The following is a 26,483-nucleotide window of genomic DNA, read 5'->3' on the forward strand; positions in this document are numbered from 1 at the left end:
AATGTGTAATTGCTGTCAAAAGTAGGGCTTTATTAATGAAAGCGCTGACCCATTTGAGAACGGTACAGAGTGCAGCAGTGTTCTGCAGCTCATTCCAGGCTCATGGGTTATACTGTGGCCTGTGTGGGACCCCTTCATTCGCAGATACCCAGAGAACCGATCAAACTACGTCGGTTACTCCGGTGCCATACTCGATCCAGAAGTAAAACGCGTGGAGTAAAAATCACGCATATTGCCCGTGTTTGAATTCCACGCATGCCAATTCGCTCCTCTGTTTTGCCGATTATCATTCTTTCCTACGCAGCGGGTTTCGCCAAATTGGTTTGTTGACATGGTTGTGTTTTATTGAGGAGCCCGGTTCAGGAAAAATAAATTCAGGGGATTGTCAAGTGCTGCTCCTGAAAGTGGTCTGAAATGCCAGTTTTCTGCTTGCCGCCATTCCCTGCTTCCAAGTTGTTCAGATGTTGGCTTCGGGTTTTACTGTCAATTTAGTGGATGGTTGCATTTGAAGTGCTGCCTTGAATGTCTGACAAGTCAAGACACCGGAGGATTTTGGTGTAACTTTGGACAACGTTATAGTAGCCTTAGGAAAAAGGCAGGATGCCCTTTGTGGACAAACATATCAGTTATCTTTTTGGTGCCTTGTGAAATGTCTTTACATTTTAATGTAGAGAAATCATGTTATCACTGGTGTCTACAAAAATGTTTATTTTCTTCTAGTTTTTCTTAAATGGATCTCTGGTTGTATAATGATACAAAGACTCACAATAACATTAGTGTCTTTGTTGTCGGTGTAAAATGTAATTCTATTTTGAACGTTATTTTGTTAAAAGCATCAGACAAGCTTTTCTTTAGAGGGCTTCTTTCATGGTGTCATTGTCCTGGACATAGCTCATGTAAGATCTAAAGAGCAGCTGGAAAACGAGACCATAGTTAACAAAGAAACCCCTTTGACTTGATTTGTGTGTCTGTGCCTGTGTAATTTACTTTTTGTCTTTTTGAACATTTGATCTGTAAGCCCCTCTATTATACCTTGTTATTTGTGTTCATTTTGCTGGCCCACATTGCTAACCTAGCCAAGAATATACTTTCATATATTTATTGCCAGGGGCAATGAGTTAATGGCTTGGCATATAATAATATCACAACATATTCAATATTATACAATATAGCTTTTCCTGCAACTTACTATCTATGTATATATATATATATATATATATATATATATATATATATATATATATACAGTATGTGTTTACATATGTATGTGTTTATATATATATATATATATATATATAGAGCAAGAGAGCGAGAGAGCGCGAGAGAGACAGATAGACAGACAGACAGACAGACAGACAGACAGACAGAGCATAACATAATTCTTAATATATATGTATTATCTTTTTTTCAGTTCAATTTGTCAGCCCAAAGTCCCAAATTCTTATATCAATAACTATTAAGTCACATTTATGCACCGTAGCGAAGCTGTAGGAAATACATCTTTATCCATCCATTAATCTCTCACATTTTTGTTGTTAATCGCTGCAATAAAAGCGCTTCCTCTGCACGTCCCCTTACTTGATTAATCGGAGTCAACCTGAAGTCAGATTAATAAAGTTAGGCTCACCACTCAGCACTGTGCTGGAGCCTTGTGAGAGCAGCGGGGGAACACCTTCAACCAGAGGCAGACAGGGCCTCTCGTGTCACCATCTTTTGATACGGATCAGCGGTTGGGGCAGATCTCCACCCTCCCTCCCCACCCTCCCACCCTCCCTCCCCACCAGGAGTGAGAGGTGAAGTGGAGAGGGGGGAGAGAGGGAGGGAGGGAAGGAGGGAGGGAGGGAGGGAGGGAGGGAGGGAGGGTGGGTGGCGGTCTGAGCGACACCCAGCCCAGGAAGGCAACGTGATCCCCCAGAGAGACCGCAGAAGGCATGAGCCCTCTCTCCCCGAGTCTGCCTTTGGGTTTGTGAAAGTGATTATCGTGGGGCCATAGCTTGTAAAAGCAGGACACGGGGGTCTCTCTGGCCTCCCGCTGAAGGTATGCCATGCGAACACCCCACCTCTTGGTCGACCTTTGCCAATCCCCCCCCCCACCCCCCCCCCCCCCCCCCCCACTACACACACACACACACACACACACACACACACACACACACACACACACACACACACACACACACACACACACACACACACACACACACACACACACACACATTGACATCTCAGTACAACCCTAGCAGCTGACGATACATGGCCCCTGTTCGAAGGAGGTGGATGTGCACAATTTATGTGCGTGTTTGTGTGTGTGTGTGCGTGTTGGGGGGCGGGGGGGAGGGGGGTATCTAACGTTCAGGGCTGTCAACAGCTGCCCTCTGGCATCCTGGGAATTTGCCCCCCCACCAATGGAAGGGTGAGGACAGGGAGCAGGTGCAGGGGGAATGGCCGACACCACCTGGATGCACGCACCCTGGCCACTCACACCTGATACGTTCACCTGAAGGTACCCGAATGTAAGGGATGTTTGTTTTGTGGGCATCCGACCATGGTAGCGTATCAATAGGCCAAAAATCACCCAAAAAAAGTACTTTGATTTGCTTTGAGGTAGAACGGCTAGGCTAGGCTAGGCTAGGCTAGGGTAGCATGCTAATAATCGTGGGCAATCCACGGGCAGGGCTCTGGGAGAATGTGCCACCCTCAGAGTTCACAGCGCCAACAGATGGTACTGCGACGTTTGGCTTCGGTTACACTTGTTTAAAGGATTCTGTTCTGTTTGTTCACTTTGGGTTTTAGTGTACACTAGCCCGCAACCTTTTCGACCTTGGGATATCTCAAGCCTTCTCAGCTTGGCAGCTGCGCCAGCGATTTATTTACATTTTAGTACTTGTTAGCCGTTACGGTTTTTAGTGATTATTCTGGAATCCATGTTTAAATATAATTCGCACACTTAAAATGGCTAGGACTTAATGCTGACAAAATTGTGTGCCAGTGCTTTCCTTTACCGAGCTGAGATTTATCGGAAAAGAAAATCTATTGCAAAGGTCTTTTAATACAAGAGCTAAGGGTTTGACATTTTACAAGATATTACCTTTTTAGCGTGAAACTCAGTGCAGTGTTTTAAGCAAATATGGGGCCAGACAAACTGTGCTGATTTAGCGCCAGGCAGGCAATAGCCATGAATGTCAGGGATGTATATGTTGCTCGAGCTCCATGGAAACATGGCATGTAATGTTTTACTGCCACAGTAATGATCCCTCCAGGCACTCAATGTCTGACTTAATAGGTAATAGAAAATCGTATCATTTTCTGCATCTTCATCGACTATATTTTCCTCTTTTGCATTTTTTGGTCCTTGAGAACTCCAAGTTGATGGAAGTTATGAGTTACCCTTCCCCAAACAAAGACAAATTGTAACCCCCCCATCGTCTGGCACCAGGAAACTGTGTGCACCATCGAGGGGCTTTAGACTAGACGTGCTTCACATCCCACAGTGGAAGCGGACTAAACCAAACCCACAAAACAAGCAAACCGCCAAGAAATCCAAGCGTATCAAGACTTTCAGAGGTTTTGCCAGGACGCCTCAGGCGATTTTCAAAACGCCACGCCAAAATAAGACAAAAATCCGGTGGGGGGAAAAAACGGTGTTATTTTGGCCCAGAAAAGGCCTGGTAAATGATGCATGGAGGCTACGTGTACGCGTATCAGGTCCTCGCCGCGGCGCATTGGCAGGGTGAACCCACGCCTCGGCATGATGGATCTCTATTTCTCATCTCACCGGCAACAGCTTTATCACAGGACAGGGAGCGCTCTCCCCATATTTCCACCGCAGAGAGAGAGAGAGAGAGAGAGAGAGAGAGAGAGAGAGAGAGAGAGAGAGAGAGAGAGAGAGAGAGAGAGAGAGAGAGAGAGAGAGAGAGAGAGAGAGAGAGAGAGAGAGAGAGAGAGAGCATGGGAACTATTGACAAAAACGAAGGAAACCCTTGACTCAGGGGTGTTCTGCTTTCCCGCTATGATAGTCATTTTATTTCCCTGAGATGATTTTGCCGCATACTTTCCCTATTTTATCTGGCTTACACGTTAGTCCGATAATTCAAGTGAAAACATCTTTAAGGGGTATGATCTTTGCCACAAAAAAAAAAGATTTACAACCAAAGGATGTCCATGGTCTGCTATTCCTCAAATCAACACTTCCTTCCCCCAAAATCGTCCCGCATTTTTCTTTCCGTTTTTTTTTTTCATTTCCAGATTTACGGGTGAAAACATGAAATGGTTTAAACTTAGTGTCCCTCTGCCTCGGCGGTGCTGGGAAGGACCTGGGCAGCGGCACACAGAGACGCCACCGTGCCATGTGTGTGTTATCGCCAGCTGCCTGTGTGGTGATAGCGTGGCACCGCTCCGCTCTGTCCTGCTGCCTCACTCAGCCGAGGCTGCTGCCAGTCGGCCTGTTGGCAGGGCCGCTTTGCTCCAGACACTGGGTCCGGGGCCACGGTCGCTGGTGGTGCGATGGACCGACGACAGCCCCGGGCGCAACCCCTTTGGACCAACAGCAGCCTCCGTTTTTTTCTTTACGACGCAGAACAAAGAACCACACTGTATGTGTGCATGTGTGTGTGTGTGTGTGTGTGTGTGTGTGTGTGCATGTGTGAGTGCATTTGTGAGTGTGTGTGTGTGTGAGAGAGAGAGAGAGAGAGAGAGAGAGAGAGAGAGAGAGAGAGAGAGAGAGAGAGAGAGAGAGAGAGAGAGAGAGAGAGAGAGAGAGAGAGAGAGAGAGAGAGAGAGAGAGAGAGAGAGAGAGTGCAGCGGCCCAACACTTTTTGTAGTGCCATGTAAAATCTTTGGTTTGGCAGTTTGCTCGCCAACACATTATTTTCATCAGACGTTTTTTTTTTTTACAACCTTTCTTGCCCCGGAGGCAAAAAGACCCACAAAACATTTGGTTTATTTTGTATGACCCAGCCTGATATGAACAGAGGGTTATAGTAGCTAAGTGAAATAGAACATGTGGGGAATTAGGGTTTGGCAGAGGTGGCACACCTGACCACTAGAAACACTGCCCTGTTTTGAAAGAGGCAAATAATAATAGAGGTGGTTAACGAAGAGCGAGAACCGACAGAAAATGGGGCACTAAGATCCCCTTTTTTTTCTCCAATAGAAGCTCACCAGATCCATTACGTGCAGGCTTGTGTAGAGCTACCTGCCCGTCTAAGTGCCCTAGCAGCTGCTGCACACATTGTCTATTGTGCTCCCAATATGAAACATTGCATCACACAATAAAGCCATTCGCAGGCTCCAATTACAGGATTTCTTAAATGATGAATCAGGAGCCGTCGAAAAATGTGACACCAAACATCCCATTGTCGGTGGCGGAGAGCACTTTCCCCCCCGTAATATTTCATATTGAGCCATTGCAATAGCAGCCCTAGCAGCCTCTCTGTTTTGCACCTTATGATTCCTTCTTTGATTCCCCCTTGAAGGAATGATGGCGGCTGTTTCCACTAACTCCCTACTCCCCCCTCTCTCTCCAAGTGCCATGTGGCATGATTAAAGAGAAGAGCGTGGGAGAAAATGAGTTTGCCACCCCGTACCCGTGTCTTGATAGATGGAGTGCAACAAGCCACACCGCGCCTCTGTTTTTGCATGAAGACGAAGGAGGGTGATGAAGAGGTTTGTGTAAATGCCCGCCCGGCGCCTCGTGATGGATCAACCCCCCTCCCTCCATCGCTGGGTTGGGGAGTGCCGAGAGAAGCCACCCGGTGGTTCCATTCATCTTAACCTGAGCCGCTAGTGATTGCTAATGTAACCAGCCCTGACGGTACATTAGACAGGAGGAGGTGGAGACCTTTAAGCTTCAAACTTTTGCTGTCTCCTTGCTCCTTCCCCCTTGCATTTGGAAGACAGTGTAGGGGGGAGTGACAGACTACACTGTCCGGGGCCCGGGCTTTGCTGTATTTCACCTAGTGGGTGCTGCCCCAGCTTGAATTAAATTTGTGTAGCCGTCCGTGAAACAAAAAGGCGGACTTGGAAGGCGAACAAAGGGCTCTTGCGGGGTGGCTCTCACAGGTGTAGTCTCTTTGTGTTCACCGATTGGAACAGGTGGTTGGGTACTGCTGCTTCCATTGTATTCTGCGGTGTTGGTGTTGTTTCTCTGCCGCGATGGACTTCTGCATCGTGTAGCCACCTTTAGCCACAGGAATCCCTTTGAAACGCCCTGAGTTATTGATCCTATTGATCAGGGCATGGGTACAACACTAATTTGCAGGGGTTGACCAGAACAGACGGCGCAGGCAAGGCTTTTTGTCTTTTTTTATGGGCTTGTGTAATGCGTCCTCTGGAAACCTGACACCTTGAGAACGGACAGTTAAATCTTGTTTGTGGTAAAATCTATTTTTCTCACCCTCCGGTGTCTCGTTCAGTCCCGCCACACCTATGTTCCCTCTGATCAACTCAAATTCTAACGAGGCCCCCGAAGGAATGAGGCAAACATTAGTTCCCATCACTGAGTTTGAGGTGGATCACTGAGCTATTGATTGTCATTACAGAAATATTACCCTTTGACTTCAGCCTTTCTTTTTTGCCTTATAGCATACAGTTATCGGTGGTTGACATGGCTCCTGGCTAGCATTTGGGTTAGCTAAGTTCATTTTTCGTCTTTCACAGTAAGGGCGTAACAGCTTCTTTTTTTTCAAGAAACCAGGCCATTTGAACTGTCAAACAAGTGGTGAAGCGCAGGCTTATTATGTCATTATGCTGTCAGGACAATTGTTTATCCTGACATTCATGTCTCGCAACTAGACATCCTCTCTCTCTCTCTCTCTCTCTCTCTCTCTCTCTCTCTCTCTCTCTCTCTCTCTCTCTCTCTCTCTCTCTCTCTCTCTCTCTCTCTCTCTCTCTCTCTCTCTCTCTTTATCTCTACAGACTTATCCATTATGATCAAGAGAAGGAAGTGGAGCTATTTAACTAACAGAATCCGTCTAGACAAATCTTAAGCAAACTGACATAGTGCTCTCCCAAGATGGCTGCTTTAGCCAGCGCTGCACCGTCTGTTTCTTTGAGGACACACTCAAACAAGCGGGCAGGCGGTGCGTCTCCGTTCATTATTAATCTACACAATTTAGCAGAACTGCATTTATTACCGTGGTGGAGGCATGATTACATCCATTACCAGATATGGTCACTGATTGATTGCTTCATTTGGGGTTCATACAGTTCATATTTATTTTTGCATGTATTTGACGGCATTATGCAAAAATATGCATTGTGACTGAATTATTGGGCTTTAGGTGTGGGTATATTGTTGTGGATTGTAGCTTTAGAGTTGATTATTAATTGATGAATTTTGACAAAAAACGTTTTTATGATGAGGAACATAAAGAGACATCAGTTTTTGAAAAGGCGCTCATGCGTATTGCAGGCTTCACAATAAACAAATATTGTTTTGGTCTGATTCTTTTCATATTTTTAACCACATTCCTCTTTCATATATGGGGTCGCCAAGATTTTAAACACATTGCATTTGCTGTATTGTTTGTGTCTTTGGGTATTTACAAAATCTAGGCATTCCTTCAAATCTCTCTTGCATTGTTTTCCTTCTCCATTGTTTTTCCCAAGCCTTTGTAGGCATTCCAATACAGGGCAACTGTTTTCTGAGACAGTAAACGGACAGGATTGTTTTATTATTGTGGATACACGATAATAGCAAAATGATCATGATAAAAGCGGTGAAGTACGTGTGCTATGTTCCCCTGGGGCTGTGTTTAGTTTGAACAGTCAAGGCTAGGCAGATAAGGAGTTTGAAGGGGAGAAACTACATCTGATCTGAATCTGCCTCTTCCTCTGAAGTTTGAAAAATCATGTTTCCAATATATTTGTTGGTGCCATGGTATCCAAGATAAACTATTTTGCAAACATCCTGAATGGAACTGATTAAAAACTGAATCGGGGCATTGCCCACTATCTGAACGCAGCCAATGTGCTCTGCATTACAATAACGATAATATAAAAACCTTTCGCTGTTGGCAATGAAAATAAACGAAAATGGGGGGAATGTGATGCTATTAAATAATGTTGCAGTAATAAGATGTAATCCATTTGAAACACTTCCTTATCCAAGTCATCGCTCCTGTGGAATAGTTTTGTTACCGTACGGCGTACACACATACTCAACTTGTTTGCGCCTTAATCGTCAAATGAGATACACATTTATTGAGCCTCCTGCGATTGGCCGTCGTTAACGAGTTAGCGCTCATTTCCTGCGCGCTGGGACCCGGGGCAGACTCAGGGCGGCTGTCGCTGGGATTTATAGTCTCTCAAATAGTAGAACAAAATCACTTCCTGTTTCCTGCGCGTGTTGTTTACTGGGCAAACAAAGTGCGCTGCCGTGTGTCGAATCAAGCGTGATTTATTTTCATTTGCTTATCTGCTTAATTGATGTCCCCCAGGCCTGCCTGACTACTCTAATTCCATTACACAAACAATTTAGCGAAGTTTTATTAACATAAATGAGAGTTCAGCCCCTCCTTTCTCCCTCCCTCTTCCTCCCCTAGTTGGTTTCTGTTGTTCCCACATGGGGAGGACATTGCTCATGGGGTCTGTAAGAGTTGAGCCCTTATCCCATGGTCATTAATAACCACTCCTTATCGTCAATATAAACTAACACGGATGGAACTATTCATTATCCGTCCCACTTATCATCTCACACGAAATGGACATATTTCTGTGAGCACGTCATATTCTCATTTTAGATTGATGCCTTTTTTCTAAAGAATGGTTCTAAAGATCAAAGCTTGCATAATGTTATTTTTTCCTTATCGACATTTGACATTAAAATGAAACGTCCTACATTTACAATGTTGCTTTATCTTGTGCTCTGCAAAATATTGTTTTCCAACTCAACAGTGCACATAACATTATCATCAAAGCCTCATACTTCCATTGTGGTACAAAACACATAAAAACCACACTGACAGAAGTGTCTGTCGCTTTGAGCATCAGAACGTTGTGGATCACTTGATGTACAGAGGGTCTTCACGTAAAGACGACATAGGCAAAGGCTACAAAGACTGCCGCACCTAAAACTGTTTCTGGCTGCCTGTCCACTGACAGACAATTATATGTTGCATTTTGTTGTTCCACATCGCCGGACATTGGCCCGGATTTGGAAATCAAACCTTTAAACCATTATTCTGTAGTGCTTCATGCTTAACATGAAAATACACATCAACCTCTCAAGGATACTTTTTACATTTCCCTTGTAATCTCACGGAAAAAGTGAAAAAAAAAATCAAAGTAATTCATAGCCACGCCTAGAAACGGTATCTAAAGATGCTTTCTCTTTTTTCCCTCGGTCTGAACGCTCAGGGTGCTGTACTTAACACTTTAGTGAGCTCTTACTCACTGTAATGAACCAATTGCTGGCTGATTTAGAGGCGGCCCCCTCCCTCCCGTCAGCCCGCCCTCAGTCGGGCTCCATGAGAAGCACTTGTATTGATTATGCCGTTCAGGATCCACCAGAGGCATCGACTTGTTTGCCTGACGCGGTGGCATCTGTTTGTAATTAGGTTCATATCATCGAAGCGTGTGTGTGTGTGTTTGTTTGTGTGGGGGAGAGAGAGAGAGAGAGAGAGAGAGAGAGAGAGAGAGAGAGAGAGAGAGAGAGAGAGAGAGAGAGTGTAGGGGGGTGGTCATGAAAATGTCATCTCAATGGGCAAGACAACGTGTAGGTAACCTTGCATACACGCACAAGGACAAATATACATATATAAAGTATAGGCATACATACATACATACATACATACATACATACATACATACATACATACATACATACATACATTTTATATACACGAATACAGACATACATTATAAGCATGGTATTGCACACAAGAAGAAATACATGACACAAGCATATGCACACAAACACACACACACGCATATGGCACACGAATAGACACACATATGACAAACATAATATTGCATTCATGCAAACCATACGCACGCACACTCACACACACACACACAAACACACACAAACACACAGCGCCTCAGACACATGCATAAACTCAATAGGCAGACCGGTCTCTGACATGCCATTCCTTACATCATATTATTTTCCACTCAGCCCAGCAGCAAGAGTGAATCATTTATTTCAGCGCCTTATTTTCTCTCTCTGTCTCTCTTTCTCCCTCTGTCTCTCTCTCTCTGTCTCTCTCTATCTCTCTCTCTCTCGCGCATTGTCTCACACGCTCTGTGTCTCTCTCTCCCTGACTCTCTCTTTTTGTCTCTCTCGTCTCTCTCTGTCTCTGTCAAACTTGTGTGGGAGAGACGTGTGTGTGTGTGTGTGTGTGTGTGTGTGTGTGTCTCTCTCTCTCTCTCTCTCTCTCTCTCTCTCTCTCTCTCTCTCTCTCTCTCTCTCTCTCTCTCTCTCTCCCACTCTCTCTCTCCCACTCTCTCTCGCCGGTCTCCAACTGTCTTTTAACAGTCTTGGCCCTGACAAGGCGTAAATCCAGCAGGAGGGATTTCCCGAACACAGAAAGCGCTCATTTCTTGGCATGAGATGTCCCCGCTCGTTTGGTCGTGGCTCTGCCCGCGGAGCTCTTGGATGCGCTTTACGAGAAAAGTGCCCTTTTTATAAGCACCCCTTTGTGTCTAGGTGCACGTGCGCGACGTTGACGATGGTGCGAGCGCGCGGAACCGCGGCGTGACGAAACCGCGTGCAAACTCACCCAACATGTGCACAGTACCATATGCATAGTATACATTCATATACTATTTCAGTCCTCTGGGAAGCACAACCCACACGCATACATCCATCCTTTGCCGTACCATTCAACATGTGAGTGAGCAGAGTTTTTTATCAGATATAACAGTGAGCTGTGAGTTACCATACCCTCAAGCATACACACGATGGTCGCAGTGTCATTAGAGCCCAGTGATGTAAATGCAAATATAATTGAACGCGGTTCATGAAACCGTCATTTTCAATTGTCTGGAATTATGAATAGCATTTGTATCTAGTTGGTGCCTCGCCTGCTACTTTGCCCGACAGACGGCTTCCTATCGAATGATTGCCTGACCTCCCCCCCTCTCCGTCTGTGCTTGTGATTCTCTTTAGATTATTTATTTGTTTTGTGATTGTGATGTGATTCCCCTACATTAATCCACGCCCAGGCTTCTGTCCACAAGCATTCTTCATGCATTCAAGCATGGTAGAGATTGACATTGTCTCTCTGTCTCTAACTCTCTAACTCTCTAACTCTCTGTCTTTAACTCTCTCTCTCTCTCTCTCTCTCTCTCTCTCTCTCTCTCTCTCTCTCTCTCTCTCTCTCTCTCTCTCTCTCTCTCTCTGCCTCACTCTCCCTCTCTCTCTCTCTCTCTCTCTCTCTCTCTCTCTCTCTCTCTCTCTCTCTGCCTCACTCTCCCTCCCTCTCTCTGGGGCCCTCCCTCAGTGGTAATCTAATGTATTATTTGGGGAGGGATAGCATCAACGTGAAAAAAATCCTGCAGTGATTTATAACATGAATCGTCAGCCCTAACCCCCTCCCCTGCCTCCATCACCACCCTAAACACCCCATTTGCCATCTCCTTGGCAACAGGCTCAGAAGTCTGCCTGGCCGTGGAATCACCTGCACCTACATGATATTCAGTTATGGCGGCGGTATGGTAATGAGGGGCGGGACGTGTTGAAGATCAGGACGTTACTGGCCGATGTGGGCGAACGTTTGCTAATGTCGCACATAAATATGCCGCGGAGCAAATTAAGGGAGAACAGGGGTTTGAGTGCCATCACATCACTCCTGCCAATCGCTTCTCATCAATCTGTGGCTGTTCCTACGATAATACTTTCCAATCATCTGGTTGGCTGGGATACAGGGTGACATCACAGGTGTCATCATGAATGGAAAGTGGGAAAAGGGGAGCGGCAGGCAAGACGGAGACGAGGCAGGGAGATTTATTATTATGATAACCAAGTTATTGCTTCTGGTTGCAAGATAAAACAATGTAAAAACTGCTTGTCAGATCCGATCGCTTCCATTTTTTAATAGACCGAGGCTGTGCAGCACTTTCGTCATCCCAAGCTGGTTTTTAAATATTCTCTATAAACACACCATCTTCACTTAATAATAATCCTTCATAACACAAAACGATGATGCCACATAAAGACGCCCCACCTTTCCCGTACGACTGGCGTTCATAACCGCTCCTGATTGTCCAACTGACGTTTTTGGAGGACGTCTATTTCCTTTCGTCCTCTAAGCCTGCGGTCCGAAGCCAGCAGCCTGCTGCGTCCCGGGGAGGAGGGCCGGAGCAGAGAGCAGGCAGCCCTGGTGTCCAGACCCTGACAATGAGCCTCTGCCCTGTAATTATCTTCTGTTTGGGAGGCCATCCGTCTTTGGTGCCGGCGAGCTGACAGGCTAAAACATTAGCACGTCGTCAGCAGCAGCAGGAGCCTCTCTCAGTGCTGCCGCAGTGCTCCGTTACACGTCACATGATCGCTCCCTACCCTGCTTATCCCCCCAACTCCCCCACATGGGGGTACACATATTCTGTCAGGAGGGTGGGGGTGGGGGGGGGGGGGGGATCCGTCTGTCTTTCTATCTATGTAGCTATCTCTCCATCTATCCATTTCTTCTACCTATCTATGTTTGTTTGTTAGTCTGTCTGTCTATCTGTCCGTCGCTCTGTCTGTCTACCCGTCTATCTATTTATATCTACCTATCTCTGTCTGTCTGTCTGTTAATCTGTCTATCTGTCCGTATCTCTCCGTCTATCTTTCTGTCTATCTGTCTGTCTGTCTGTCATCTTTGTCCATTCATCGATGTATCATATCCTAAAAATGTTGTTTATCTTTCTCTACACGGTCTATCTATTTGGCTGCCTGCTTATCTATCTATCTATTATCTATGTATTTGTCCATCTTTCTATTATCTGTCTATCCATCCATTCAGCCATCAACCCGTCTATCTGCCACTGGTTCTAGAAAATATATTCTGTGTTTTGGTTTTCAGGTGATTCTTCATTGGGATCATTTAGCACCCTATTTTTCCCCCCTTTCTCATAGACATAGTCGTTACCCATCATGCTCCACCTGAGTGGAACAGCTTAGCGTTGGCGTCAGCAGGCAAAACCGGTGCAGGTAGCATCGCGCGACCGCTAGCTCGTCGAGAGGAGTCACTTTCTTCATACCCTGCTGCCTTCGACAGAGAAACAAACTGCGGGGAGGAAAAATATAAAGTAGAATTTTTTTCCCTCTGCTATTTATCTAATGGTTAATGCAAAGGGGAAATAGCGCCAAATGGAAATGGCGCGTTGGACTGCCCGTGGTTCAACCCGCCCTCCATCCTGCCTTCTTCTCCTCCTCCACATTTTATTGTAATCCTTGGTGAGCATTCAATCATGTTAGTGACTTGTTATAGGCGCCATCGGTTCTCCATAATGTTAGGAATAAATGAAAAGTAAGATCCTATCAAATATACACACTAAAGAGTGTGAGTAAAAGGGGGCAGAATGTATTAAAGCCAGAGTTACTGAGACTGTAATGTACTTGTCCACGTAAAAGAGAGGCGATAAAAAGATGATTTTATTCATGGTATGCACCACACACACACACACATATAAAAACATATACACACAAACATATACACACATACACACACCTACACACACACACACACACACACACACACACACACACACACACACACACACAGACTTTGATACTTGTCCTGTGGCAGGACAGCAGAGGGGGTGCTCTGTCAGGCCCACCATGGGGAAGTGTGTGGGGCTGGGGGGGCTGGGGGGGCTGGGGGGGCTGGGGGGCTTAGCATTGAGATGATGCCAGCTGCTTTATATTCTGCACCCAGCAGGACCTTGAGAGGTAGGGAGGGAGAGAGGGAGGGAGGGAGGGAAGGAAAATAAAGGACATCTTTAAAGAAGGATATGAGACAAACCAATGAAATGTAGAAGGAGAAGGAGCAGAGAAATCAAATAAATGCACGAGAAGGTGAGGGAGAGAGGATGAGGAGGGAGAGGGGCATGCTCGTCCCAGGTATGGAGCGAGTGAGGAAGAGGCATGGAGTCGATGTAATCACTTTGAGACCCTTGACACTGCTCTCCTCCTGAGGCTAGGCTCATGACAACCAGCTCCTCCTCTTGCCTAATCCATCTCTTTCAGTGACTCTGTTTCTCTCTCTCTCTCTCTCTCTCTCTCTCTCTCTCTCTCTCTCTCTCTCTCTCTCTCTCTCTCTCTCTCTCTCTCTCTCTCTCTCTCTCTCTCTCTCTCTCTCTCTCTCTCTCTCTCTCTCTCTCTCTGTGTGTGTGTGTGTGTGTGTGTGTGTGTGTGTGTGTGTGTGTGTGTGTGTGTGTGTGTGTGTGTGTGTGTGTGTGTGTGTGTGTGTGTGTGTGTGTGTGTGTGTGTCTTTGATCTGAAACAGACACCAGAGTTCATCTTCCATTGTCGTCTGTATGTTATCATGTTAACTTTTCTGCCCAGCTGAATTGCAAGTCCCCTGCTGGTCATGACATTGGAAACTTCTTGACTACTCAAACATAGAAACTTATTTTACATGGGAATATAATTTTACAAATAGCTGTTGGTCTGGCAAAACTGATCAAACCCCATGAATCTAGACGGTTAATAATAATAATACATTTATTTTAGCTTTACCCCACATTAACAAGAGCATGAAGCTAGCTATACAGCGATGCAGCCCTTAAGAAATTTTTGGCCAATGACTCTGATTTTATTTTTCTATTCTATACCTCTGTATTATGCATTCTTCACACAAGCTTTCAAGCCCAACTATGGACAGTTTTCACTTCAGTTCTATTTTTGAAAAGCCCCTGGTGGTTTGCATTCAGAGTGCTTCAAAAGCTAAGCTGAAATCAACTTTCGCCTTTTTTAACTTCAAACTGACAAAGTATTTATTTTCTTTCTTTGGTGGGAATGTAATTTGGATGTATTTTTATCACTGTATAGGATTATACTTACCTTCATTTTCGAAGGATTTGTGGATTACTATAGGATGCTTTTTAATGCTCCCGGTAACTCTGCTCTAAAAAACGCTGTTTTATGTCTGGTTAATTGTCAATCTACAGTCATATAGCATTCTTACACCAACATTACACCAACAGACATAAACTAGTGTAAAATTGAACAATCAATATTATTTTAATTTGCCATAGAAACAAGCATTTTCAACACACACATAACTCTCTTTTTTAACATACATTGATATCCTACTTGAAGTTCTTTATGAACTCCTAACACACAATACAAGGCTGTAACGGAGTTAATGTTCACTAGGGCAGAGAACTATTAAAACATATTAATAACGTGTGGAAAGGACTCATTTGGAGCACTATATGGATGACCTGCAACACAATTCAACGCTCTGAAATTGATCCTCAGACCGATCAACCCGTCAAGCCTGAGCTGTTTTGAGATTGAAATCACAAAAGTAAGAGATAAGAGGTAAAAAGCAGAAAACCGACTATAGCAGGGACATTTTTAAATTGGATATTCAAAGCAAAATCAATAATCACCATGAACACTTACATTCCGCACAAAGTGTGTGTGTGCCTGCCTGCATGTGTGTGTCTGTAGTGTGCGGGCTCAAGCAGTTTGGGATTGTCTTTTTTGCCAGCCGGTCGGTTTTTGGATTTGTACTTAAGAAATTCTCTTCCGAGTCTTTGAAACTGTTAGTTATAGACGAGGCTAATCTCTCACCCTGCGTTAGCCCCGATATTTAGGAAGCCGTTTCTGTGTCTTTTTTTCAGAGTTATCCCTTCTTCAGCTCCAGAGAATTGTTGGAAACCATGCTGGCAGAAATTTGGCTTGAATCAGATTTTCTTTTAAGTGACAGTTTACGACGTGGTGAATTCGAGACGATAATGTATGTATAGAATATTTTAGCAGCTCTACAATCACCATGGCACTGGTCCAAAACACACCCCACCCAAGCCCTTCCTGGCAGAACAGCCTCCCCCCACTAAATCATCCATATTACTGCTGACTTTATATCTAACACTTAATATTATAGGCTTATGCGTTTTTTTTATTATATTTTTTCTAAATCAGATTTCAATCCCATATAAGGTGGAACTTAAACATTTTTTTAATACCAGAACCTTGAGAGCCAAGATAAAGAGCCACTTAAGCCTCGGTGAATGTTCTTAATGAAGCCCCCCCCCAACACATTTAAGCTGACGATGAGGAAACACAATACCTTGAAAATGAGCTGGGGGGTATTAAGCCAAGAGTTTTAGGTGTCTTATCTCCCCGAGGCTGTTTAGTCCTCACAGAAAACTGAGTTGGCAGAAAGAAAAATAGCAGAGTTCCAACTGAGCCAAATGCCCAGCCAACTGAAGTGGCATTCCCCACTCATTTCTGCCTGAAACCTCCCCTTTAACCAAGAACAAGTGGGTCAGAGAAATATAAAAAAGTAATGTGTGCAGCCGTGTCTGAGAGCACACTTATGTGCCGAATGTGCACAAAGATCCCAGGTGCTGACACACAGACACACACACACGGACGCATGCACGCATGCACACAGACACATTAGGTTTATTTGCTGAGGTTGTAGTCACCATGGCCTTTGAAAGAATTGAAAATGCAAGACCATGTGGTAGCCTTTTTCTTTATGCGTTACTCTGTCTTTCGATATTTTGACCACTGCCCTCTATATCCCGTTTCATATCCTCTTATCTTCCCGTCCCTTACTCGCTCTACCCTTCTCTCCTTCTCTCCCTCTCCCTTTTTCTCCGCCTGTCATTTTTCACCCCTTCCTCCTCTATCCTTCTCTCTCCTCTCCACCCCCACTCCTCTCCTCTTCATCTCCTCTGCTCTCCTCTTCCTCTCCTCTTCTCTCCGCTCCTCTCCTCTCCTCCCCTCTCCTCTCCTCCCCTTTCCTCTTCATCTCCTCTTCTCTCCTCTTCCTCTCCTCTTCTCTCCACTCCTCTCCTCTCCTCCCCTCTCCTCTCCTCCCCTTTCCTCTCCATCTCCTCTCCTCCCCTCCCCTCTCCTCTCCTCTCCATCTCCACTCCCACTCCTCTCCTCTCGAACTCCTCTCGGCTCCACATCCCTTCTCCGCACTCTCTCATCTGGTATGTGGACATGCCCTGTAAGTAAGGTGACTACAAGTCCAGGGTTAAAGTGGTGTTGGGCTTCCTATGGCAGCTCGCGTGTGTCCCACATCTCTCTCTCTCTCTCTCTCTCTCTCTCTCTCTCTCTCTCTCTCTCTCTCTCTCTCTCTCTCTCTCTCTCTCTCTCTCTCTCTCTCTCTCTCTCTCTCTCTCTCTCTCTCTCTCGACACTGTTAGCGAGGTTGAATAATTCACCAGCAGGTTGCCACAAAGATAAGTCTTATCCCCCCTTATCCCCCCCCCCCCTCCCCCTTATGCAATAACGACTCGGTGCTTCGAGAGAAAAGATAAAAGTCTACTTAAAATACTGCTGATATATTTATAAGAACATACTGCAAAGCTCACTCTATAAATGTTTCACTGAAGTTGCATTATGGTTGTTCTATGGGAAGTGTGTGTGTGTGTGTGTGTGTGTGTGTGTGTGTGTGTGTGTGTGTGTGTGTGTGTGTGTGTGTGTGTGTGTGTGTGTGTGTGTGTGTGTGTGTGTGTGTGTGTGTGTGTGTGAAAGGACATTGGTTAATTTACATTTGAATTGATCACATGTTATTTGTGGCGTTTAAAGAACATGACATTTTTCCGAAAAAGATGAATAAATGAAGAGCATACAATAGTATTAAGGAATTTACAACTTGGAATGTTTATGATTTACAAGTGATGGATACAAATCATGACATGATTCCCTGCAGCAACATGTCGCATCGCAAAACGTAAAACTCAAATTACTTATTTATTTAATGTTGTAAATGTGTTCATGCACTTTGGGTCACGGGTTTATAAAAACCCATCAACACCACATTGTTTAAATATGCTTCACCCTCCTCATTCTCAGGAAGCCTTTTTCTTTCTTTGGTCCGTACTCCCCCTCTCCAAATTGACACTCATTCATAGTTCTTGTCACTCTTGACAGCAACGGCACTGTAAATCTGAGTTATCTCCGCTCTCCCCCTTCCTCTTCTGCCTCCTCCTCCTCCTCTTCCTCCTCCCCCATCCCTGTGAACCACAGGGCTCCTGTCTGGCCCTACTTACTCCTTATCAAACCCTCGTCGTTCCCAAGAGGAAGACCCGGGCTCCGGCCGGCGTCTTTCCATGGGAGTCCTGCGGATGACAGCCTCTTATCTCCTAATTGTGTCCCTTTCCAAATTGCTTCCTATCCCAGAACGGTTCCCATGCATCCCTCCCACCACGGACGCCGCAAATACACACTGGAATAGTGGATTCCCGTTGAGACCCTCAAAACGGTTCCGGCTCCTTGTTTCTGTAAACTCGTCAGCGGCCCAATATCTAGTTTGATGTAAAGTATGGCTTATGTTAGACAGGATTATGAAATCGCCGTTCCTCCTCCACTCAAGCGTTCCGCTGTCCTATATTCCTATATTACAGCATGCCTGTCCTATATGAAAGCATTCCAGCCCGGTTCAAAAGCAGTCTATCGCAGATGATTCTCAACCCTGCCGTCCAAACCTATTGTACGTGATCAAAGCCATAACAACCGACATAGCGTTCATCCACGATTGACTCGCTGTCCAGAGTAGTGGGGTGCGGGTGAGGAGGGGGAATAGTGTTCCAGATGAAGAGCGCGGACCAAAGTAAGTGCCGCTGGATGAGATGGGGGTGTGGGGGGGGGGGGGGGGGGGAGGGACAGCAGGCAAGGCGTAATACACTGGAGGTCTGAGCCGGTGAGGACTTAATGCTGAGGTGGCGGCGGTCGGGGGGGTCACCGGGGGGACACGGGTGCACGTAAGTGAGAGCATATTGCATGACCACTGGAAGCTCTCACCTGCAATCTATGAGCTCCAGCGAACCAGACCTCTCACCAGCGACCGTGTCAGCCTGGAGCGGTTCTCCGCTCCTACTAAGACCTGCTTTTCTACTCCTTTGCACATTAAAGCCGGGGTGATTAAAACGAGGGTAATCTCGGTTCCAGCCGTCCTAAGATGTTATAGCAGAACTTCTGGGGGGAGGAAAACGAAAAAGTGTTACGCCTTGATTCCTGTTTCATTGCGCCAGGATTCTCCTTCAGAGGATTCATCTAGAGTCTGATTTGTGAGACCAAAAGGGATGTGACGTTAAATGTGGAATACATCACACACATATTTTGTCATTCATTAGCACCAAACACAAAAATGTTAGTTCAGGTCATGTATCGCATCCCATAGTGCAATCCATCGCCCCTGGCAATTGCAGCCCGCAGGGCAGTTGTTTGAAGAAAAAAGGTGGAGGTTGTTGTTCCAAGTTGGAGCGACAGGGGCCGTAAACCCCCAGAGGATTAGTCCTTCCCTTTACCATACAGAAGCCATTCCTCTAAATTTCTCTCTCTCTCTCTCTCTCTCTCTCTCTCTCTCTCTCTCTCTCTCTCTCTCTCTCTCTCTCTCTCTCTCTCTCTCCCTCCCCCCCCTTGTCTCTCTCTCTGTGACCTCCGCCCTTGTCCACTGACCTGGAAAATGTCTGCTGAGCCAGGGCCAACGAGAGCCGTGCCGGTCCACGCGTTCCTCTCGCCAGCAGCAGAAACATCGAGTCAATTACAAGATTATTATCTAGTGTCCGCGGCGGGGGAGAACACAGTGGGAGCGTATTTATATCCGGCCCGCCTCCCCACCGGACGGCTTCCAATGAATCAAAGGCTCGCCGGGTGGGGCTGGTGGGGTGGGGAGTGTGCAGGCACCGGTCAGCCCTCATGCCCACTTGCCTCTGAATTTGAACAATTCCCTGTCCGTTGGCAGGCTGTGGCCCTCTGCCAAGCCTCTAGTTAGGCTAACAGGCAGGACGCGGCCTGGGTTGGGAGCCGGTCGCTTGTAAGTCTTTCGGTTTGTTTTCTTTCCTCGTGCCGTAATTCATGTTTCATGGCCCTTCAAATTGGCCATCAGTCCTATGCCATCCCTGTGGAAGGGGAACTTACAGTAGGTTTCCATATAAAAACGTTGAGAGTGAGAGGCACGCGCGCCCGTGCTCCCGGCATGTGACAGGGGAAAGGCCGTGGAATATGAGTTGTTTTTTAGGTTTTTATTTCGAGTCAGAAACGTATGCAGTTGGCAAGCGAGATGCAGTGATGCATCATGGTCTTAAAGTGGTCACTTTATAGGCTGGCACACAAAGGACATATTGAGTCGGTACAGCCACTCCACTGCCATGTCCCTTAGGATGTGTGTGTTTACGGGGAATAGAGTCACTCCTATAAGGCCCTGGCACGCTGGGATAGGACCACGGGAGTGTTGCCCAAGCCCTGATGGATTCGCCATCTCCTGTCGGATACACGTAGATCATCGTCTCATCCGTTGGCTGGTTTCTTTGCTGTGTCATACATTCTCCTGTCACCTTATTTCATTCGTTTTTTCCATTTTATGCAAAATTTAGGGCAAACATTTTATTTTATTTTTATTTTCGTCGTTGATTAAAAAGTAGGTCTAGAGTGTATGTGCTGTGGGTCTTTGGTTACGTACATCTGATTTGAATCTGAGTGCAGTTCCTTCGACTCGAGCCCTGGTGCTCTCTAGTCCTCGCATCTGCTGCCTCCCGAGAGTCATATTTTACCATCCCAGAGACGCCATCAAAGCCGGCCGCTGGGAACCGGCAGTAAATCTTGAGGCACTTGGAAAGACTTTGTCGTCTCTTACATCACCTATTCTGCCGATAAAGTTTAATTTGAGAGCACACCACATGCTGTTTTGCGGGAGAACGGGAAAAAAAACGTTGAATGTTTACAGCGAAAACCTCCCTAGTTTTGCTTCCCCTCGATCCGTTGCCAGGTCCGACCTGGCATTAGCCAATAGGAGAGCTGTACTGCAATGAGGTCACGGTTTAACCCTAGCATCTCATCCCCTCCCTGTAGTGTGCTTGTCTTAAGCATTCAATATTGTTATAAGTATACTTTTTTGTCTTGAAAAGCTATACAAACAGTAGGTTCAATCAATATACAGACAAAACTAATTTTTCTTGCCAATTTTTCTTTCTTTGCGAACGCTGTGTAAATTTAATATCAAAACATCGACCGGGACTAATGCTGCACATGTGCAAAGTACTAAGGGTCATGAAAATATTTTTTGAAAAGTAATTAAAGTTTCCTTTACCAACATCATGGCTCAGTTACTTCCTCAATGTATCCAAACAGTGATAGGTTCATTCTGGCCACCAGGCCCCTCCTACGTAAACACACACACACTCACACGCACACACATACATTCTCTCTCTCTCTCACCGTCGCTCACACAAACACAAACACACACACACACAATTTAACCTCTATTGCAGTTCATAGTGAAAGTGCCTTAGCAACACCAAACCAGTGTGGTGCATTGACACACCACAAGCAAGATGCAGCTTATTAAATATTAATGTTACCTTTAGAAACAAACTCATGTTTCTTTCATGACAAAGAGAAAGCCCACCTTATTTCTTTCATCCTACAGCAGCATCTGCTGTCCTTGCTCTGCATTCCCCCTGTGGTTAGCGTTTGGCATGTCGTCGACAGGCAGCGAGACACGCGAAAGACAGCTACCACCGTCGGTGATCCATCAGCGATCAATGATCTGTCTCCTGACTCCCAGCCTTTTGTTTTAATTGACCAATCGGCTTAGTTTCTCTAATCCAATAATGCACTCTCCTAGTCTCCTACACATGGCCTTGGATTGAATGCAGCTTGACACCACTTGTTTATTTTCTCATGTTCGCAGGTGACCTCATAGGTTTAAAGTACATGGCATTATGTAACTAATAGTGTTAATTCTGCTTGTCCCAGTGAAACAACTGAAATTCACATATTCTTCCACAGTGCATTGAGCATATTGTTTTTGCGGTGTCAAGGAAACATGTGGTCGATAGCCGTGTTTGACTGTAGGTTTTGATGTTAGATTGGTCGAACATTGATTTGGTCAAGGTTTTCCGTGGTTGAAAAAGAATATGTACCCTTGGAACGTAACTAACCAATCAGAATCAAGCGTTCAACAATGACGTGGTCTAATAAGAGAGAAGCGGGTGGCAGTGGACCTTGCCGGAGTCCCTTGGGCTAGAGTTTTCTGAGTGGATGGGGAGGTCAATGATGTATCGACTAGCCAATGTTGCAGGAGGAAGGAAGGGAGTGCGCCTGTGTTGCTCGTTTCCTCCTCATCGAAACACTTCCTTCCTTGCTGTGTCGCCATCCTCGGAGGTGACCTTGTGGTCTACAGTGGGATGGGAACACTTCACAATAAGGGTAAAATAATGAACTATTAAATAGCTTTAGTTAATTAAGTGATAAACCTTAACTAGCAATTATCTAGACAGTTAATGAACGGTTAACCGATGTTCTATGATTTACTAATGGGGTTAATTTTGACTAAGCAATTAATGTATACATTATTTACCAGTTTATTATTAGTTATTATTAGTTTATAATTTTAAATTTTTTTACTAAAAGGGTGAGGGTTAACCTTAACCCTTTTTGTTATTTCTAATCACTGAACTTTGTCTTATTTTATTTAGTAAGGTCTGGCTTAAGGTTAGCCCTAACCCTCACTATTACGTACTAAAATGAACAACATTACCTAAGGTTCCAAACCTATCAATCTGATACTATATGTCTCTTTTTTTGTGTTTTATGTCTCTTTTCAAATTTGTTCTGCAGGACATTGTGTGTTTGTGTCTTTGTTTTCTGTTGAAGTTGATTCGAGCGAGTGTTAGCGCTCTGGGTGAGACCAGCCATTACATGGAGAGTGACAGCTGGTGTAGTTCACTGTGTGTGTGTGTGTGTGTGTGTGTGTGTGTGTGTGTGTGTGTGTGTGTGTGTGTGTGTGTGTGTGTGTGTGTGTGTGTGTGTGTGTGTGTGTGTCTGTGTGTGTTTGTGTGTAAACTCTGGGATCGGCAACATATCTCCATTGTGTCTGTCTCATCCAGCTGTGTGCATGCTAAGCGGAGCATGGTCCTTTACCAGTCTGGATGCAGAAATGCAGAAAAACGGTGGCCCAAACCAAAAAGAAAGGAAGGAAAGATTCCGGTCGTGAGATTTCTTTCGTTTTTGATATATTCTTTAAACTACTCTAAAATTAAGTGTTAAACCCTTTGCCCTACACTTTTGGAAAAAGCAGTTCAAGGCCCTGTAGACCGGGGAGTAGACCGACCCGGAGTCTACCCAGGGAGTAGCCCGGGCCACTTTGTCTCCGCCACTTTGGGCTTCGGAGCGCCTCCAGCCGAGTTGAAGATGAATAATTGAGACTTGCATTCTGTACTTTGATGAATTTTAAACTTTTAGTCTGTAGAGGCTCTAAATGGCAGAGAGACAGAGGGAGAGAGAAAGAGAAGGAGTGATTAATCATTCATCACAAGCTTTTACCCACTTTGGTTCAGGTCACTGTCCTGTGACAGCCGGCACCTGTGATGAGCCATAGAGAGTGAGTGGAGGGAGGTGTCATGGCCGACTGGATTCTCTTGCTTCTTGCTGTTATTCAATGACAAAAATAAAATAAGAACAGGGCCGCCCATATTACGGGATTTTTTTCCGAGGTAAATATTTGAGATGGGATTTATGAGCAAGGGATCAATTCCTGCGTTTTCACGTGTTATTTAGCTTTGTCTTGTAAAAGTAGTTATTTTTTATAGATTTTTGCTAATTCTAGCTTGCCATTATGTACCTGGCACTCGGCAAGATCTGCGGGAGCTATTACAGCACAAATACACAGACTTTCTAAATAATATCCTCAACTATAGTTAGTTAGACAATTTGACATTGTCTATTATGTAAGATAATAGGTGTTCAGCTCATGTGTCTTATGTGTGTTTTACAACCGGCGATGGAGGAATGCCTTGCCACTATGGGCATTGAGACAGATTGAAGAGTGAGAAATCCTCACTTTCAATCCCACCCAGGGGACGTCCTTCCCTCCAAGAGCCCTTGGGCTACATTAAGCACCACTTATGGTGGCATCTGGATGGTCCCCTTATGCCCTCAGCAGAAGACAGAGCAGCAAGACTCTACACACATATGACACACAGGAACACAGTGTTGGCTAATATCTGCTAGAACTTCATGGGGTTTCGGAAATTCCGACACCCAATGCATATCATTAATGTTATTCGTGAACGGATGATACATTTCAGGCAGAGTGATGAGAATTCATTGAGCCTAGATTTTTATATTCAAACGAATCAATGAAACAGTACCCTCATGCTCTCCTCCTCCTCTCCGCAGAGAGCTGATGCCCAAGACCCTGGAGGGCCAGATCACCATGGAGAAGACCCCCAGCTACTTTGTGACCCGAGAGGCCCCGGCCCGGATCTCCGCCATGTCCCGGGACACCAAGCTGATCGTGGTGGTGCGGGACCCCGTCACCAGGGCCATCTCCGACTACACCCAGACCCTGTCCAAGAAGCCCGACATCCCGTCCTTCGAGAGCCTCACCTTCAAGAACAGAACCACGGGCCTCATCGACACCTCGTGGAGCGCCATCCAGATAGGGATCTACGCCAAGCACCTGGACAACTGGCTGCAGTACTTCCCCATGGGCCAGATCCTGTTTGTGAGCGGCGAGCGGCTCATCAGCGACCCGGCCGGGGAGCTGGGCCGCGTACAGGACTTCCTGGGACTCAAGAGGATCATCACGGACAAACACTTTTACTTCAACCAGACCAAGGGCTTCCCCTGTCTGAAGAAGGCCGAGGGCAGCAGTAAGCCACACTGCCTGGGGAAAACCAAAGGACGGACCCACCCCAACATTAACCCTGAGGTGGTGCAGAGGCTACGGGACTTCTACCGGCCCTTCAACATGAAGTTCTACCAGATGACCGGCCGGATATTCGGCTGGGATGACTGACTAAAAAGTGCCTCTTTCTTGGGTTCTCAGTGACACTGAGACCGTTACGGCCCGGCCGAAGCCCCAAGCCGAAGCAATATGTATTTGTGAGAAACAAAATGGGGTGTAATCTGCCCCCTTTTTGACACAAAAAGATATGCAATTTCTTTCCATCCTACGATGTAATGATCCATCATCAGTGCTAACGCAAACATAACATTTGAGTCGGTGTTTTACTAGTTTAAAGGTGCAGGATGATACGTCACTGTAATTTCAAAAGGCAAGTGGTTCAGAGCTGTTATACATGGATTACGGTGTGCGGCTCTCGTCTCTATGAAGTTTTTAGTAATTGCATCGTCTGGGACGCCGAGATTAAAAAGGCCTTACTGTGCGATTAAATGCCATATCTGAAGCATAGCAAGCGGTTTTCGAAATGCGTTTGTTTGATTGTATAATAAAATGAAACATTTATTTTTTAAATGTATTTATAGAAGTTACACGATATTTTGACTAACTCACCGATATATATTACCATGTTATAATTAATGTATTCATACGTTTATTTTTGTTGAATAGCGTCCATTCTATGTATTTTCTTCTGTCCAATATACATTTCTTTCCTGCCCATTATAATATACAAACTCGCTACAAGAAACATTTCCCGCCCTTGCCTCCGTCCAGCCCTCTCCATTTCCACCGCTGTCAGAATTCATCAGTTTGAGCGAGGGTTTTTACCCACAATTCACTTCATTACGTGTAAAGGCACAGATAGTGGTCACAGGGATCCAAGCAACCAGCCGCGCTGCTGCTGCTGCTGTACAGTAAAGACTCCCTGAAGGAGGGTCCTCCCGCCAGACTGGGGGACTCACATTTCTCTCCACGCATGCCTCCTTGTGAACTGAATACACTTGATGTCATTGGGCTTCCTCGGCCCCGAGGCAATGTGTATACAGGGGCTCTGTTCGGAGACCACGAGACGGGGGCCAACAATGGCCGTGTTGTGTTTTCCATTTATATCGGCGAGTGCTGCGTGCCGCCTTCTCCCAAAGCAGATGTCCGTCAAAGAGACTCGAAAAACCATCAGTGTTTTGTTTCGGTTTCTTTGGAGTTCTGAACGTTACTGTTTTTCTGGGGGGTTGCCCTCAGTGTTCACCGTTGTTATTACGTTATTTTTCTTTCCGTTGTTGATTGTTGTCGACCTAATTTAAAAACCTGTTGGAATTTCAATGATAGAAAAATATATATAAAGTATACTGTTATGTAAATGTTGTGCACTTTTTACTTGCGTGTTTCTTTGCCTCGTCTCTGTGATGGCGTAATGGAAAAAATATATATAATTTCATGCTATGGTCATTCCATTCACACAGCGTAACAGGATACTGATCTGCAAAGTAAAGGGAGGGTGGGCATCAAAGGCGCTGACAAGCTCATTCTTCTCGCTTGATCGACTTAATACAGATAAATACACTTGCTACTGTCCTGTCTCTCCTAGGACCCCTTCTCATATTCTAACTGCCTGTCTCTGCTCAACCTCAGTGACATCACATCTTAAAACCGTGCTTTCAGCCTGACAGCTTTATTTTTGGAC

The 26,483-nt window shown here is 45.5% G+C and overlaps 1 protein-coding gene across 1 annotated transcript in view; it reads left to right on the forward strand.

Annotated features, from left to right (window-relative positions):
- The window catches only part of si:ch211-216b21.2 (heparan sulfate glucosamine 3-O-sulfotransferase 3A1), a 31,071-nt gene extending 4,911 nt beyond the window's left edge, over positions 1-26,160 (forward strand). The window contains exon 2 of the mRNA XM_030340792.1: positions 24,295-26,160. Coding sequence (XP_030196652.1) covers positions 24,295-24,916 — 622 coding nt within the window. The 3' untranslated portion in view covers positions 24,917-26,160. The remainder of the gene's footprint in view (positions 1-24,294) is intronic.
- The last annotated feature ends 323 nt before the right edge of the window (positions 26,161-26,483 follow it).

Source organism: Gadus morhua, chromosome 18 (genome assembly GCF_902167405.1).
Source record: "Gadus morhua chromosome 18, gadMor3.0, whole genome shotgun sequence".
NCBI lineage: Eukaryota > Metazoa > Chordata > Actinopteri > Gadiformes > Gadidae > Gadus > Gadus morhua.